At 43.9% G+C, this 12,281-nt stretch overlaps 1 protein-coding gene across 1 annotated transcript in view; it reads left to right on the top strand.

The window, feature by feature from the left end:
• Positions 1 to 4,712, top strand: part of TMEM132C (transmembrane protein 132C) — a 27,101-nt gene extending 22,389 nt beyond the window's left edge. Inside the window, exons 4-6 of the mRNA XM_015823617.1 lie at positions 354 to 627; positions 756 to 947; positions 3,430 to 4,712. Coding sequence (XP_015679103.1) covers positions 354 to 627; positions 756 to 947; positions 3,430 to 4,626 — 1,663 coding nt within the window. The 3' untranslated portion in view covers positions 4,627 to 4,712. The remainder of the gene's footprint in view (positions 1 to 353; positions 628 to 755; positions 948 to 3,429) is intronic.
• Positions 4,713 to 12,281: the final 7,569 nt, after the last annotated feature.

Below are 12,281 nucleotides of genomic sequence, written 5' to 3'. Positions count from 1 at the left end.
ATGTCTATATCATATATCTCTCTAGCTGTCCCTCTAACATCTCTATCTCTATATTTCTATCTCTTCTTAATGTAGTTTATATAATTATTGGGGGAGGGCAATTCTATTTCAGAAGTCAACAAACAAATTTAATTGGTTCAAGCTTTTACAAATTCTTCCCTAGAAGAAGCCTTTGTTGGAGGAGTTTGGTCCATGAACCAACGATGAATTGTCTTATCCAAAGAGCAGTTGACCATAGTGAGCCTCCCTATAAGAGCCTCTTCTTTGTGGAAGAAGCCATGGCATCTTTGAAGTGTGATGTGCCTATTCAGCTCATTGGGCGTGAAGTCAATTTAAAAATGCTAATTTTTCAGATTGACACGGGAGAGTGATGATGAAGATGGAGATGAGCGGAAGGGAAGAGGTTGCACCCTCCAGTACCAGCACGCCATGGTGCGGGTCCTCACCCAGTTTGTGGCTGAAGATGCCAGCCCATCAGGGCAACTGTCCTATTTGCTGGGCTCCGACTGGCAGGTTGACATAACAGATTTGGTGACGGACTTTATGAAGCTTGAGAAACCTCATGTGGCCCAGTTACAAGGAGGCAAGGTTCTGGTTGGGCAGGAAGTTGGCATGACAATGGTCCAGGTCAGTCTATCATCTTGGTAGGAGAACATTCCTGCCTTGATCTTCCATTCTCTAAAGGTATTTGAGGAAAAAAATGACAGCGTAACTTCGATATATTCCTAAGAGCATCTCTCTGTTGACTTCCAAAGGTCCTTTCTCCACTATCTGACTCCATCTTGGCCGAGAAGACTGTGACGGTGTTGGACGACAAAGTGACCATCACCGATATTGGAGTCCAACTAGTAGCTGGGTTATCACTTGTTCTTCAGCCCAGCACAGCTAGTCGTCAAGCTTTCATGGCTACCACTATAGCTCAAGAATTGCTCCACACTCACAAACAGGTAGAGTATTGGAATTTTCCTGAATCGTACACACTGAGGCCTGTGTCTCCAGAATCTTGGTGTCATGGTTCCGTCAGATGAAACTCTTCCAAAGAACTTCGAGGCATTGTTTACCTTAAAGAATCTTTTATTCGAGAAACAAAGTATGGGCACTACATAGTTAAAGCCAAAAACTGAATTCCCCTCTCCTGGGCACAAAGTAGCAAAGCACAATTCCCTCCTTCAATTAACAGTCATAAATCACATTCCCCAATTAGCTTGAAGCACAGGCTTTTTCCCTACCTCTCCAGCCCGTCAAATCTTTATCAACTTTGGGCGCAATGACCTTGGATTCCCAGGGCCGAGTTATTATTGTTATGACTAACTGGACTCTCATCCACATCCCCCCTCCCAGCATCAATAACTCCAAAAGCGAACTAACTCCAAAAGATGGTTCCATTCCCATCTGTTGTCAAAGCAAGAACGTCCGATGTTAGCAGCGTTGACACTTGGCATACTACTTCATCTTTAACCCACGTTTCCTTATTGTCCAAGAGATACAGTGAAAACTGGGGATGGAGAAATGAAATTGCTCCTCAGATTGGTAAAGTCATCAAGTCTTGTTATCTTATGGCTCCATCTAAAAGCTTATTTCTTCACAAATACGCCACTGAGATCCGGGCATGTCCTTCCCAAGGCAGTGGTAAAACCTTTTAAACTAAATGGGTATACATTTGTACCAATTCTTCTTCTGAAGAAGGAAAGACCACTCTCATGTTTAAATGATGCTTGTGTCCAGGGACAGATCCTCTTAGAAGAGATTTCTCCCCCCCCCCTTTTTTTTTTTCCTGGCTGTTTCCTACCTGGAAAGTATAATAATCTTTGAGGACCATTAAACTAAACAGCTCCCGTCTGCATTGCTTAAAAGTATCAGATTTATCGATCAGACCTATTGATTAAGCATTCCAGCCCTATAAAAGCCACTCTTCTCTCTCCTTCCCATTAAAGCTGATTTGTGTCAGGAGACTGCAGTCTCCTTGAAAAGTTGCTGGCCTTCCACCAGATCCATGAACCTCAAAGCGCGTACAGAATAACGGCTTGAGAAAATAAGAGTGGCAGATAGCAACTTGGAAAACATACCCAGGAAAGTCCTTGACTTGCCAAGTGTCTGTTTAGTGATGAGGTTAAGGAGCAGTTAAGTCGCAGTAGTCATTGGGACTCAGCTGTAATAATTATTTATTAATTTGTTGTTGTTAGTGCGAAGTCGTGTCCGACCCATCGCGACCCCATGGACAACGTTCCTCCAGGCCTTCCTGTCCTCTACCATCTTCTGGAGTCCATTGAAGCTCACGCCTCCTGCTTCAGTGACTCCATCCAGCCACCTCATTCTCTGTCGTCCCCTTCTTCTCTTGCCCTCCATCTTTCCCAGCATCAGGCTCTTCTCCAGGGAGTCCTTCCTTCTCATGAGGTGGCCAAAGTACTTGAGTTTCAACTTCAGGATCTGGCCTTCTAAAGAGCAGTCGGGGTTGATCTCCTCCAGGACTGACCGGTTGGATCGCCTTGCAGTCCAGGGGACTCGCAGGAGTCTTCTCCAGCACCAGAGTTCAAAGGCCTCCATTCTTTGGCGCTCGGCCTTTCTTATGGTCCAATTTATTAATAATCAATAGTAATAATCCCAAAACCTGGAATTAAGGAGAAATTTCCTAATAGTGAGGACAATTAAGCAGTGGAACAGCTTGCCTTCAGAAGTTATGGGTGCTTCATCACTGGAGGTTTTTAAGAAGAGACTGGGCAGCCACTTGTCTGAGATGGTAAAGGGTCTCCTGCTTGAGCAGGGGGTTGGACTAGAAGACCTCCAAGGTCCCTTCCAGCTCTATTTTGATTGAATTCCTCAGCTATACCAGCTGAGGAATTTTGGGAGCTGAAGTCCACCATTTTCAAGTTGCCAAGGTTGACTACTCTAGACCCCAAACCCCTTCAGTCCCTTTCTTTCCCACATGCCCTCACTCTGCTGAACTTCCACAGCATTGTCATGCCTGAGATATTTACCCTTGAGCAGGGGGTTGGACTAGAACAGTGATGGCGAACCTTTTAGAGACCGAGTGCCCAAACTGCAACCCAAAACCCACTTATTTATCGCAAAGTGCCAGGGCTGCATCAGCATTGTGGTGCCCTCAGGGGGGTGGGGGAACATGGCCCACTGGGTGGATGTGGCTGCCGTGGTCATGGCAGACTGGGTGAGCGTGGCCGGGGCCAGTCCCTCGCCATCTCTAGGGCATCCCCAGGGGGCCAACACCACTTGCTCGCCCTGTTGATTCCAAATGCCATGTGCTCGCTACTCTGGCGAACTCTGCTGGGGCAACAGCGTGCGTGCCCACAGAGAGGGCTCTGAGTGCCGCCTCTGGCACGCGTGCCATAGGTTCGCCACCACTGTTCTAATCCATGAAAACTAATGAGATGTTCTACTTACCTTGTTGAACTATTTCCTTTTATTTTCTGCTAGGAGGCCATGGTGAGCTCCTGGATCCAATTCAGCGATGGTGCTGTGACCCCACTGGACATCTACGATCCCAGCGATTTCTCTCTCTCGGCCTCCTCCCTTGATGAATCGGTTGTTTCGGCCCACCAGAGCTCTGCTGCCCAGTGGCCAGTGGTGGTAGCAGAAGGAGAAGGCGAAGGCCTACTGGTCAGAGTAGAAATGATGATCTCTGAGTCTTGCCAGAAATCCAAAAGGAAGAGTATCCTAGCAGTTGGCAACGGAAGCATCAAAGTCAAGTTTGGCCAGAACGACGCCAACTCTCACAGCCTTGGGGATTACAGTGCTGAGGAAATTGAAAACCACGCCAGTGACCGGAGGCAGAAGGAGTTTGACCAAGAGCACCATAGCCAGGAAGGACAATATTATAGGAGTTCTTCTGCTGAACGAGAAGAAGGCCTCAGGAGGAAGACCGGTGGGACAGCCAAGTCGACAATCAAAAGCAAAGTCTTCAAAAGTATCCCTGAAGGAGATAAACTTTCCGATGATGGTCTACTCCAGAACATCCCGATTGACTTTACCAACTTCCCGGCTCAGATCGACCTTCCCCAAGGCAACAGTGGCATGGAGGACAGTGACCTGGTTCAGACACCGAGAGGTCTCAGTGACCTGGAGACTGGGATGTATGCCCTGTTAGGAGTCTTCTGCCTCGCCATTCTGGTCTTCCTGATCAACTGTGCCACCTTCACATTGAAGTACCGTCACAAGCAGCTTCCCATGGAAGGGCAGACCTCCATGACCCATTCTCACGACTGGGTGTGGCTTGGGAATGAAATGGAGCTGCTGGATAACCCAGCAGACCTCTCGCCTCCAGCCGATGAGTGCATCACGAACATAGACCAAGGGATAGGCTTTGATGCGGGCCATCAACTCCTCGTTGGCACGCCCAAAAAACTCCCGAGTCAAAGCAGTCCAAAAGTTCAATGGGGGGACAAGCAAATCAGGGACCTGAAGCAGGAGCACCCATTGCATTCGCCCGCCTCCAAGAGGAAGCGGGTGAAATTTACCACGTTCACCACCATTCCTCCCGATGACGGCTCTCCCACCGTCAACTCCATCCTCAACTGCAGCGAAGATGACATTAAGTGGGTTTGCCAAGATATGGACCTGGGAGAATCAAAACAGATCAGGAACTACCTGGAAAAGCTCAAAGAGAAAGTGTAGCAGCGTCACTTCTGGGTTTTCAGAGTTAACAGCCACACCTTGATGCCTTCAGATGCATTGGAGTATGTGAATACACAAATATATGCATGAACTGGAGTGGGAATTGAGTAGAGGGTGTATAGGATCAATTTTGATAACCTGGCAGATACGTTCTTTGATAAAAAAAAACAAAAAAACCAGCTAGATGGCAGTGTCTAATCAAGCTGGATGGATTGCAGAAAACAAATCAGAGTTGGACCTGGTTAGTCCTTGGATAGAACATCATCAAGATGTTCTCGGCCTGTAGACTCTACTGGGAAGTAAAAACCCAACCAGAAAGAGACAACGGCAAGTTATTTCCATATTGTTGCCAACAATATTTACACGGATGTTTTCATAAAAGTTCATTCCATGTTTATTATTTGCCAAATAATAAACGCTAGATGATTTCTTCCATCCCATCCTCTTCAGATCAGATGTTTCCAAGGTCAAGTGGAAGCTCCCAAGGAATAGTTGGTGCCTAGGTGGGGCAGGATGTCATCAGGAATCAGAAGGTTGGGTTTTCGGAGGTTATCAAGTAACCAAAAGTATTCTTTTTTTTTTTTAGAGAGAGACAAATCAAAGTGGATAGTGGAGATAAAAAGCCACCCTCTCTTAAGATCTCTTGTAAAGATTTGAAATGGTCTTGAGATCTAAGGAGAGCTTGAGGGAGTCTTCATGCTTGACTTACCGTCCCTTGAGTTAGAGAGAATTGGGGATGACATCTTGTACAGCAGAAGGAAACTGGGGTCACTTTTGGAGTTAGCTGCATTTTTTGTGAAGGTTCCCATGTGGAAATTCGGTTCTCCTTCTCATTTCTCTGCCTTTCCCCAACATACTCTTTCTGCAAGTCATTTGGGGCAGATGAGACTTATTTTACAGGTATTCCAAGAGCTTTGGTCCAAACCTAACATAAGCCACTGAAAGGGTCTTCCCACTTGGAGAAGAAAGCTTTGGCATGGGAATTCTAGATGCAGCCATGAGCTTTGGCTGATTTTAACCAATGACAATGCATTCGTCCCCCCTTGGGTCCTGTGCGTGATGTCACAATGCACATAGAAAAGGGGTAGGGCACCACAACGTTGCTATCTTCAGCCTAACCACCAATGGGTAGATAGAACAGCCAACCCTGATTGGTTCAGCCTTGTAGCGAATCAGCACCACTTGATGTTGAGCGTTGTCTAACCGAAGGGTCCCCCAACTCCTGATCCGTGGACCGGTACCGGGCTGCAGCACGCCAGCAACCGGTCCGCACAAACAAGTAAAGCCCCATCTGTGGGATGCAGGCAGCACACAAAACCACACACCCTTCATCCGCGGGAAAAACCTCTTTCCACAGAACCAGTCCCTGGTGCCCCAAAAGTTGAGGACCTCTGGTCTAACCAACATCCATGCCTATCTCTGAAGGTTTTCTTTTTCCCACTACCTTGAAAGCGAACCAATGTTCTGTTTGAGAGGACAGAGCTGATCTGGAAACGGGAAGTTCTTCTCTTGCCTTGGAGAGCAATAAGCTTGAAATTAGTTCATTCTAAGGGGAGCAGAAACCCTGATATTCCAGCTTTTCGTTCTGGTCCTCCTTCACCGGAAACAGAAGTCAGTCTTAGTTCAATGGACTGGTTGGCTGGGTTTGTACAACCCAACGAACCAGATCTGGTCAAATCTGCGTGACAGCCATTCCATTGGTTCAGCTAAACCTTGATTAGCTGTCTCCGTGCGTAGTTCAGCAGAGTCACTCAGCCCATGGGGTGAATTTACAGCTGGCTGCGTCGTACAAACGCAGAGAAATTGGTTCAGTCAGTCGCCAGGTTAAACTCGTTGTGTGAATGAAGCATCTGAAAGCTTTCCAGTCGGCTTCGGAAGGGGAAACTTGCTCTGTCAATCATCATTAGGGATACTTAAATGCCTCATTGCGTTTTATTTGTGCCCTGTTTGGGTTTTGGCTTCACTCTCACCCCAAACACCCGTCTGTTTTACTTCTCTTCTTTCTTTGGGATGGCCTCGATGGATCTTGACACCTCGTAACGCAGACCGACTTTTTTTATTATTATTTTTTTGCTTTTGACAAGACTGGCCTAGTATTCACTGTAAACTGAATGAATGTAATATTTATTTCTACGTGTCCACGGCTGTAATTAAAATGTTTCCATGGCTTGGTTAAAAGTCAGTTTGTTCGAAGGGGGTCCACGAGGGTAAAAATAAAATAAAATAAAATCTTACGTTCTTCTCCCAAGGCATAACGCAGCTCCTAAGGGGGTGATTAAGATCATATTTAAAAATGCTGATGGGGATCACCGACAATTACAGGTAAGTTCTTTTAGAGACCGTTCAAAGTTACGCCGTCACTGAAAGATGTGACCTCTGACCATTTTTCAGTTATGACCTTTGCAGCATCCCCATGATCCCCATGAGACTGGACAGCCATTTGTCTGAAATGGTATAGGGTTTCCTGCCTGAGCAGAGGGTTGGACTAGATGACCTCCAAGGTCCCTTCCTACATGATGATGATGATGATGATGATGATGATGATGATGATTAAACAAACAAGCTCAGAGAACACCCAGGAACCTATAGTCCTTCCTTCCTCCCTCCCTCCCTCCCTAAATTCAATCCCTTCTAGCACTGATGATGTTATCTAGTTAAGGTAATGAAACGTCTGCAAGAAAACAAGCAAGCCCAGAGAGCACCAAGGACCCCATAGTCCATCCTTCCTTCCTTCCTTCCTTCCTTCCTTCCTTCCTTCCTTCCTTCCTTCCTTCCTTCCTTCCTTCCTTCCTTCCTTCCATCCATCCATCCATCCATCCATCCCTAAATTCAATCCCTTCTAGCACTGATGATGTTACCTAGTTTGGGTAATAAAACATCTGCAAGAAAACAAGCAAGCCCAGAGAGCACCAAGGACCCCATAGTCCGTCCGTCCGTCCGTCCGTCCGTCCTTCCTTCCTTCCTTCCTTCCTTCCTTCCTTCCTTCCTTCCTTCCATCCCTAAATTCAATCCCTTCTAGCACTGATGATGTTACCTAGTTAAGGTAATGAAACGTCTGCAAGAAAACAAGCAAGCTCAGAGACCACCAAGGACCCCTCAGATACATCTAAGTAGATCAACCCAAAGGATCAGGGCCGTGTTAGGATTTTCAAGACATTTCAAATGTCTCTCTCTTTCTCCCTTTTGGATCTACGTACCGACTTCAACCTCTAGGCTGCTGTATTCCTCCTGATGTCCAAGCAAACCACTCTCTGCAAGCTAGCCTTTTTTTTGTTTTTTGAAAAAACAAAAAAACGGGGGGGGGGGGGAAGCGTGATAAACCAGGATAGACCAAGTTGTAAAAGGAAGTTGATTAGTCTCCAATGTTTCAAAGTAGCCAGAGGAGGGCGCCTCATAACTTCCTATCTGATAACTTGCAAATTTTGCTCCGCTCTTCTGCCTTCTCCAAATCCTGTTTTAAAAAAAGCCACTGCTGTGCTAAAGCCTGTTGTTGTTTTGTGTGTGTGTGTGTATGAGAGAGAGGGGGGGGGTAGGGTTGGTAGAGGGAAAAAAAAACAACCAGCTGTGCTTGGAATAGTTTGGCAGAGGAGGTTTGCCGAGTAAAATCTGGTTTCCCACCGTTAAAATTGGTTCTGCAATTCCATGAGCTCTTTAAAGTGCTACCTTTGGGGGGGGGGGGAAGGAAAAAAAAGCTCCTCTACATAAACACACACACACACAAACACACACACAGAGAGAGACATACACACTTTTTCTTCGCTGCATCCAATTGGCTTTGAATAACTAGACTGCTGGCTTCAGAAGCTAAGCTTGCTATCAATGCTTGCCCAGTTTTTGAAAGACTTTTGAGAGGAGCTGTTGATATTGTTGTACTGCCTGGTTGAAATGCAAGTATGAAAAGAGAAAAGAAAAGAGAAGGGAAGAGAAGAGAAGGGAAGGGAAGGGAAGGGAAGGGAAGAGAGGAGAGGAGAGGAGAGGAGAAGAGAAGAGAAGAGAAGAGAAGAGAAGAGAAGAGAAGAGAAGAGAAGAGAAGAGAAGAGAAGAGAAGAGAAGGGGAGGATGGGAGGGGAGGGGAGAGGAGAAGAGAAGAGAAGAGGAAAGAAGGGGAGGAGAGGAGGGGAGAGGAGGAGGGAAGAATAGGATAGGATAGAATAGAATTAAAATAGGAATATAATTAAATTAGGAATAGAATTAAATTAGGAATAGGATAGGATAGAATTAAATTAGGAATAGAATTAAAATAGGAATAGAATAGAGTAAAGTATAAAAATAGAATAGAAGAATAGAATAAGAATAGAATTAGAATAGAATAGAATAGGAATAGGATGAATAGAATAGAATAGAATAGAATAGAATAGAATAGAATAGAATAGAATAGAATAGAATAGAATAGAATATGGGATGGATGGGATGTAATCGAATCGGATAGGATAGGATAGGATAGAATCTGGAAGGGACCTTGGAGGCCTTCTAGTCCAACCCCTTGCTCAAGCAGGAGAACCTATCCCATCTCAGACAAGTGACTGTCCAGTCTCTTCTTAAAAAACCTCCAGTGATGAAGCACCCACAACTTCTGGTGGCAAGCTGTTCCACTGGTTAATTGTCCTCACTGTTAGGAAAGTTGCTTCTCTCTTTGATCAGTTTCCCACCATTGTTTCTCGTCCTGCCCTCTGGTGCTTTGGAGAATAACGTGACCCCCTCTTCTTTGTGGCAGCCCCTCAGATACTGGAACACTGCTATCATTTCTCCCCTATTTCTTCTTTTCTTTAGACCAGCTAGCCAAACCCAAGTCCTGCAGCCGTTCTTCAAAGGAAAGGAAAAGAGAAAGAGAAAGAAGCTTCTGCAAAGAGAGTCTTATCTTGCCCTACCTAAACAAAGCCTTTAGGAATAGGGTAGCCCTGAATTGCTATAATAATAATAATGATGATGATAAAGTTGGAAGGGACCTTGAAGGTCATCAAGTCCAACCCTCTGCCCAGGCAGGAAACCCTACACCATTTCAGACAAACGGCTGTCCAGTCTCTTCTTAAAAACTTCCAGAGTTGGAGCATTCACCGCTTCTGGAGGCAGGTTGTTCCACTGGTTAATTGTTCTAAGCGTCAGGAAGTTTCTCCTTAGTTCCAGGTTGCTTCTCTCCTTGGTTAGTTTCCATCCGTTGCTTCTTGTCCTGCCTTCGGGTGCTTTGGAGAATAGCTTGACTCCCTCTTCTTTGGGGCAGCCCCTGAGATACTGGAAGACTGCTATCATGTCCCCCCTCGTCCTTCTCTTCATTAAACTGGACATACCCAATTCCAGCAATCGTTCCTTATATGTTTTAGCCTCCAGTCCCCAGATGATTATCTTTGTTGCTCTTCTCTGTACTCTGTGCTATAAGACCAAGACCAACTTCCACACCTGTGGGATCTAGGCATAATGGTTGAAAGTTCTCCATCTCTGTAGGCTTTTATGAAGAGGTTGGACAGCCAGTTCCAGAGAATGGCCAAGTTGCTTTTCCTGCAGATGGCAAAAGGCTTGGAGGAGATGTTCCGTGGGGTTCCATCAGTTCCACAACTTCCTAGTTCTATGATTTATGGATGCAGCCAATTTAGCCATTGGCAAGTGGCCGTTCAGAACCAGCCATTGTTTTTATTGGCCCTCATATTGGCACCAGACAGAGAAAAAAAAAACCATGAACTCAATTTGGACTTCAGTTCCTGTATTATGGAAAAGAGATTGAACTTTTTGTTTTGCTAAACCAGGAATTAAACCTCTCTTTCCTTTTTTATTTCCCTAATTAGGACCCCAACTTTTGGAGAATAAATTCAGACCGTTGGCTACGGTCAGCCTCGTAAAGGACCTCATTATTGTAAGCGCTCCAAAAGTAGCAATGAGTTATAATTATTCTCTTCTTTCTAATTGCGCGTGTGTGTCTCTGCTTCCAAACAGGGCTGGAAAACAAAGGACTAATTGCAGGAAACTTTTGATTTTTAATTGACAGGCAGGAAATGAAACTAGGCAGAAATGACTGCCTCAAACAAACCTCAGCAAAACTCACACAACAAAAGTTGTTTTTTTTTAAGCTTTTTGCCATGGAGGGGAGGGAAATCAGATTTTATGTGCATGGTCCAATGTAGCCTTTGAAAATATTGGCTTAAGAAAGCTGTACGTGTAACTCCAGGCATCCTTTGACTCTCTCTGTGTGTGTGTGTGTGTGTGTGAAAAAGTCACTTTGGCAGTTGTGTATGAATGAAAACACATCAAATCCACCTAGAAGAGGGATGTTCTATTCTATTCTATTCTATTCTATTCCATTCTAGTCCATTCCATCCCATATTCTATTCTATTCTAAAATGTCTATTCTGTTCTACAATGTCTATTCTATTCTATTCTATTCTATTCTATTCTATTCTATTCTATTCTATTCTATTCTATTCCATTCCATATTCCTATTCTATAATGTCTATTCTATTCTACAATGTCTATTCTATTCTATTCTATTCTATTCTATTCTATTCTATTCCTATTCTATTCTATTCTATTCTATTCTATTCTATTCTATTCTATTCTATTCTTCCATTCCATTCCATCCCATATTCTATTCTATTCTATTCTAAAATGTCTATTCTATTCTACAATGTCTATTCTATTCTACAATGTCTATTCTATTCTATTCTATTCTATTCTATTCTATTCCATATTCTATTCTATTCTGTCTATTCTATTCTACAATGTTTATTCCATTCTATTCTATTCTATTCCTATTCTACAATCTGTCTATTTTGTTCTATTCTATTCTATTCTATTCTATTCTATTCTATTCTATTCTATTCTATTCTATTCTATTCTTCCATTCCATTCCATTCCATTCCATTCTATTCTATTCTATTCTATTCCTATTCTACAATCTATTTTGTTCTGTTCTGTTCTGTTCTATTCTATTCTATTCTATTCTATTCTATTCTATTCTATTCTATTCTATTCTATTCTATTCTATTCTATTCTATTCTTACCTAGAATACTAAGCAGTTGGAAAGAGACATGACTTTCTAAATTCTCCCCCCCACACACACACAAACCTCCTCCGCTCAAAAACAGCTGCACTTTGCTAACCTCAGAAACCATCCAATCTAACCTGTGCTTCCTGAAAACCAGACCAGTTCCGATATTTCATTTCCCTTCCGCCTGAAATCTATATAAAAATATTTCAAGTGCTCTCTGCCAATATTAAAAACACTCCAGAAGGCGCACACATGCTGCAATTTTGAATTATTGCTTCCCTGCACATATATATTTTCCCCTCCGCGCATAAGTCTTTGGTACACAATATTTTTGATGTGTTTTTAAAAGCAAGAATCATAGCAATTTAACAATACCGCCTTGGCAGCCCGCGCATGTTATGCCTTGGAATCTCGGCGCTGTTATGATTCTCTGAGTGCGATTTCTGAATTATTAACCTTTCATAAATACTTAGCTGGAGCATTAATGGATTTACAACGGCTGGGTTCGGAATGGATAGCTGCAGACCGATTAAGGTACATTATCTTCTGAATCACAAGGAGGAAGAGAAGACAAACCAAAATAGTCAATAAAAAACAGTCAGCCCTGAATGCTTGCCTTGTTCGGGATTGCTTCCCTGAAAATGCAGGTAGTCCTCAACTTATGAGGGTGATAGAGCC

This window comes from Protobothrops mucrosquamatus, unplaced genomic scaffold (genome assembly GCF_001527695.2).
Source record: "Protobothrops mucrosquamatus isolate PMUCROS unplaced genomic scaffold, P.Mucros_1.0 scaffold1929, whole genome shotgun sequence".
Classification (NCBI taxonomy): domain Eukaryota; kingdom Metazoa; phylum Chordata; class Lepidosauria; order Squamata; family Viperidae; genus Protobothrops; species Protobothrops mucrosquamatus.
Note: the sequence above shows the minus strand (reverse complement) of the source record. Positions and strands in the feature narration are given on the sequence as shown.